The sequence below is a fragment of the Pelobates fuscus genome, chromosome 5, assembly GCF_036172605.1.
Source record: "Pelobates fuscus isolate aPelFus1 chromosome 5, aPelFus1.pri, whole genome shotgun sequence".
Taxonomy (NCBI): domain Eukaryota; kingdom Metazoa; phylum Chordata; class Amphibia; order Anura; family Pelobatidae; genus Pelobates; species Pelobates fuscus.
In genome coordinates this window covers 327,658,333-327,664,332 of record NC_086321.1, presented here as the reverse complement: position 1 = coordinate 327,664,332, position 6,000 = coordinate 327,658,333, and the positions used below count along the sequence as shown (strand labels likewise).

Genomic DNA, 6,000 nt, shown 5'->3' with positions numbered 1-6,000 from the left:
CGGAAAAATGATCCCATGCTAAGGTTCAAAATATACCTTTTGATATACCCTGGGGTGTCTACTTTAAGAAATGGTAGGCCTTTGTGGGGTAGTTTGAATTTAAAACCTGCGAAGATGCTTGGAAACTGCACATAGGCCCAGCCTCAAAATTCAAAGTTCGGTAAAAACTGATATGGCTTGGTCTCCTATATGGCACTGTAGCTTCACGAAATAGTGCCAAAGACATTCATTGGGGGTGTATTTTTACTCAGAAGACTTAGCTGAGCATAATGTGGGGGTTTTGAACTTAGTGGCACATATGAAATATACAAAATGCCCAGCAAAAATGCAATCTGTATGTAAAAAATGTCCAAAATTATTTTTTACCACATACTTTGGCATATATTGGTGAAAAAATGGGGGCATGCTAAGGCACAATATGCACCTTATGAGATACCCTGGAGTGTCTACTTTTTACAAATGGTAGACCTTTGTGGGTTTTTTTTGAACAGTCAAACTACTATAATACCCCAAATGGAAGCATAGGCTCATTAAATCCGTCTCTCAAAATTCTACTGTGAATACTGAAAAAGACAGGTCTCCTATATGGCACTGTAACTTCACGAAATAGTGCCAAAGACATACAATGGGGGTGCCATTTTACTCAGCAGATGTAACTGAACACAAAATAAAACTTTGTACAGGAATAGCACACACCAACTTTACAAAATACACACGAGAATTTCTTTGTTTTAAGTTTGTGTGCCAAAACCCCCAAAAAACACAATTTTACTCCAATATTTAGCAGAGTTTGGCGGTGAAATGGCTACGTAGAAAGTGTCAAAACAACCTTAGGTAAATAGACCTATGATGTCTGTGAACCCGTAAGTGCAGGGAGGCGGAGGTAAGTATACTGAGCACATGTGCCCGCTCTGACAGCACATGTACTGGGACAGCCCAATTCGGTGCTCCCGGTCTGCCTCTAATACAGAGGCAGACCGGAGCACCATTAACCCCATTGCGGCGATCTGGGGTTAATTTTACCACGTGACCCGTCGTTAAGGGTATCCCCTGGATGACGGACCTCGTCCGTCACCCGTCCTTAAGGGGTTAATGCTTTATCAATGCCAGTAATTATTATTATTATTTATAAAGCAACAAAAAATTCCGTAGCGCTGTACGAACTTAAGTTTCTTCCACAGCTATTGCCTCGTATATCAAATGTAAAACCAGGCAAAAAAATAAAAAATTCATAATAATTACACCAGCAACATGTGACCCCAGTTACTGCCTGGATCCCTGGCTGCTGCCTATGACTTTTCCTCTATATTTATTTACTGATAGGGCTTCACTTCCCACTGTCAACCAATCACAAGCCTCCTCTGCCTTGTTTATGCTGCTCTCTGATTGGTCGGCTCGCCTGTCACACAGGATTCTCACCAGGAGGAGGTCACGGCGAGTCCCGCAGCGCCTTTTGCTTGTTGGCGCATGCAGCAGTGAGCTGCCCCGTGATTGGATGCCACGCCCGCCGCTCACAAGTCTCGGCCCCGCCCTCGGGCCCTCTGTGTGTGTGTCAGTAGCGCTTCCCCTGGCTCGGAGAGTCGCTCGCTCGGTATCGGGACAAGGTCGACGTGATTAAAAATGGGCGCCAGGGACGACGAGTATGACTACCTGTTTAAAGGTGAGGAGGTTTGTCAGGGGGCGCGAGCGCCGTGGAGGGGCGGGGAGCTCTCCTTCCTGGGCCCCCAGTAGGCTGCAGGAGGTGAGCTGCTCACAGCTTCCTGGGATGTCACCTGAGGGAAACCCTGTGACATGGACAGACCTGGCCTGGGCTGGCAGCACACATAGCTCCCCGGGGTGTTTATATCTGGAATGGCTGTGTTCTAAACACAAGGGCTCCAGCGAGATAGAGTGCAGCAAGGCTCAGCAGCTTAAAGTGGGGGTGTTAGATGGGGGGATATGTATCAGCTGGGGGGATATGTATCAGCTGGGGGGGGGGGGGGGGGCTTTCCATTCCTGGTCTATGGTCAGCACATAATTGGTTCACATTGGGCTTCTCCGATATTCTTCACTATAGTTCCTCTAGTTACAGGGGTCCTCAAACTCCAGCCCCCTCACCCCCCCAGATGATGTTGAACTACAACTCCCATGATTCTCTGGCTAACGAATCAAATAATCATGGGAGTTGTAGTTCAGCAACATCTGGGGGGCCGGAGTTTGAGGACCCCTGCTTCTAGTACTTGGCAGTCATGCTATGGGGATTGTGGTCTGCAGCATTTGAAGTGCCAAAAGATGGGCTGTCACTCTAATAATAATATATATATATATACACTAAGGTGCTTCAATTTTTTTTTTTGTTCCATAAGATATTTTACATAGGTGGCGCACACCAAAGTGTAAAGCAATCCTTTTATGTGTTTAAGTTACGTATACTTCTAAACATTTTCATATTTGATGTGGTCATTAAAAGGGTCAGTCTGAGCACAGTAACTATATATTTTGCATGGAAGTAAAGTTGTATAGTGCAGAGAGTAGCCAGCACACAGTTTCAGCTCTCAGAGTGGCTTATAACTGCAGTAATTTGTAATGATCACTGCAGCTACACCATAGTACCTCAGAGCTGTCAGTCAGTAACTCTTAGGTCAGGGCATTGTTTGTTAAATTTGCACACTGTATGCACAATTTGAACTGTGCACGCAGAGTGAGCTCTCTTTCCTTCCTGGACACAGAGCCAAATAGCTTCGGAGTGCTGCACACATCCTGGTTTGTAACTTTGAACTGGCCTAGCTGCTGTAGTATTGCTGAAATCCATTTTATAGAACGGTTCTATTAATGTTATACCACTTAACCTATACACATCATAGACCAGAATGAAAGTATTATAATAGTTTGGTCCTCTTCCTTCTGAAAAAAGGGATCTGCCTCAATCGGACACTTGTTCCAATTAGTAGTATTTTAAAGGTAAATCATTTTTATTTTATTTATTGCACATTATTTTTAATATGCTATATAATGCATTAAAACTACATGGCTATTTTTGTCAGTACTTTACTTTTAATTTGACTCACCCCAAAATAAAGAAAACAACTAAATTTATTTTCAAGCTAGTTTTATAAATAGGGAGTCACTGATCAGCTGACCGTTCTCGGCCAATCGACGGTGACCCTGTGTGGTGGCACTCAGCGCTTTCTGAAACTAAGATTAAGAAGCTGGATGCTTCCTGGTGGACCTGAGGTTCTGTGAGAACGGTTGAACCCCTAAAGATAAGGGTGCGCCTAGGGCCTTCTTGCACCTTAACAGCTTAATTTAGATGATGTTGTTATGGTGCTTAAACTTTGTATCTGCAACTCGTCATAGTTTAATGCTGTTCATGACTACTTGAAATAAGTGAAGTGGTCATGGTGCTTGGAGTTACCTTTTTAAAGGGTCACTCTATACACGCTGAAGCGTACCTAACTATATAGCAAACGGTTAGTCTCCCTCCCCCTGTGACTTAAAAGTGTAGCAGGAGATGGCCAAGACACTACCCTGCCCTTGGTCTTCTTTGATAGTAGCTATAGTATGGCTGTCAGCATATTCAAAAGTTCCACTCTGGTAATTGGAAATGGTTTTAATTACATATAAAAACACCACCGATAGACAAGAGTATATGGACCAGAATAGGAGGCTCCTGATTAGGGAAACCTCATCCTGTTGCAGACTCTTCTTGGAAAAGTATTCAATAGCAAAAATGTTTGTGACAACATTTGCATTATTTTCTGTTGCATGACATTCGTACTGTGGTGTTGATATGCAGTTTCTGAGTAAAGTATTGTGGCAATGCCTAGAGTTTATCACAAACTCTATGTATCTTCTGATGTGGCCTTTGATCAGTTTTGTGATAACAAACTTAAAGGCATAATAATCTGTTGCCTCTTGTCTGCCATAATGTCAAACTACTTGTTACACTTGCAGATTATTGACCTTGGTTGATTACAGCACTCTATTATACCTTTTAGAAAGATTGTTCGTATACCTAAATTATTAATTGCCGTTTTTGTTTTGAATCCAAAATATATATAATGTAACCATCATAATTGACTGTACACAAATATTTATCTATTAAAGAAATACACTCCAAGCACTGCAACCACTACAGGTATTCCTTAGTGCCATTCCTCCGTAAGATTTCAAATAAGTTACAGTAAAATAAACTGACAATTTAGCTGCCTCCCACGGCCAGATCGATTACCTCAACCAGTTCAATGTTTTCCCATAAGAGGCTAGAGTGTATGTATGGCAAAATTCTGTAATTTGCTAATCAGATGGTGTCTGTGAGGCATTCTGATAGAAATATCAGTTTCACTCGTCTGCTCCTGCATAAATGCCTCTAGTGACTGTCTGGGTGACAGCCACTAGAGACATTTAATAACCCTGCAAAGAAAACCTTGCCATTCACGCAGAACGGCAGTGTTTTTACTTACAAGGTTAAAAGGGGGTGGGGGTGAACCTGACAGTGACCGAACACCCAGGACAAATAGCTCTCACCCCCTATACTCCCATCCTCATTACAAACTAATATAGGAAAATGGGAAGGGATGTTGTACCAAGTGTACATCGGTGGGGTGCTCTGAAATGGTATCCCACACTGAGCGTTACAGTTGGGTGATGGCTGAGACCCATGGGGAAAAAAAAGGTGAGAGGCATACATAATACGCAGGAGAGTGGGTAGGACTGAGAGAGAACAGACCGAGGTTAAGTCCAAGGTATATGTTAAAATACACATAAATGAAGATAAATAGAAATCAGTTGAGCAACTGAGATAAAGTGGGCTGGCAAATCGATAGTTATATGCATAAAGTGAGAAAAATCTGAGAGATTTAACCCCTTAAGGACACATGACATGTGTGACATGTCATGATTCCCTTTTATTCCAGAAATGTGGTCCTTAAGGGGTTAAAAGAGAGGAGAGACTCAGACGATGGGGAAACCAACTGGGCCAGGGCAAATAATGAATTTTGTTAAAGGAACTTTCCAAGCACCAAAACCACTACAGCTCACCAAAGTGGTTATGGTGCAATGCGTGCAACTATTTAAGAATAGTTTGTCAACATAAAAACATAGAATGTGACGGCAGATAAGAACCATTTGGCCCATCTAGTCTGCCCAGTTTTCTAAATACTTTCATTAGTCTCTGGCCTTATCTTATAGTTAGGATAGCCTTATGCCTATCCCACGCATGCTTAAACTCCTTTACTGTGTTAACCTCTACCACTTCAGCTGGAAGGCTATTCCATGCATCCACTACCCTCTCAGTAAAGTAATACTTCCTGATATTATTTTTGAACCTTTGTCCCTCTAATTTAAGTCCTCTTGTTGTGGTAGTTTTTCTTCTTTTAAATATAGTCTCCTCCTTTACTGTGTTGATTCCCTTTATGTATTTAAATGTTTCTCTCATACCCCCCCGTCTCTTCTTTCCTCCAAGCTATACATGTTAAGATCCTTTAACCTTTCCTTGTAAGCTTTATCCTGCAGTCCATGAACCAGTTTAGTAGCCCTTCTTTGAACTCTCTCTAAGGTATCAATATCCTTCTGAAGATATGGTGTACAGTACTGTGTACAGTACTCCAAGTGAGGTCTCACCAGTGTTCTGTACAATGGCATGAGCACTTCCCTCTTTCTACTGCTAATACCTCTCCCTATACAACCAAGCATTCTGCTAGCATTTCCTGCTGCTCTATTACATTGTCTGCCTACCTTTAAGTCATCAGAAATAATCACCCCTAAATCCCTTTCCTCAGATGTTGAGGTTAGGACTCTATCAAATATTCTGTACTCTGCCCTTGGGTTTTTACGTCCAAGATGCATTATCTTGCACTTATCCATATTAAATGTCAGTTGCCACAACTCTGACCATTTTTTCTAGTTTACCTAAATCATTTGCCATTTGGCTTATCCCTCCTGGAACATCAACCCTGTTACATATCTTAGTATCATCCGCAAAAAGACACACCCTACCATCAAGACCTTCTGCAATATCAC

General features: G+C 42.2%; 1 protein-coding gene across 1 annotated transcript in view; it reads left to right on the top strand.

Annotated features, from left to right (window-relative positions):
* The first annotated feature begins 1,476 nt into the window (after window positions 1-1,476).
* The window catches only part of RAB11B (RAB11B, member RAS oncogene family), a 38,937-nt gene continuing 34,413 nt past the window's right edge, over window positions 1,477-6,000 (top strand). The window contains exon 1 of the mRNA XM_063455657.1: window positions 1,477-1,660. Within this exon, the coding sequence (XP_063311727.1) occupies window positions 1,621-1,660 (40 nt within the window). The 5' untranslated portion in view covers window positions 1,477-1,620. The remainder of the gene's footprint in view (window positions 1,661-6,000) is intronic.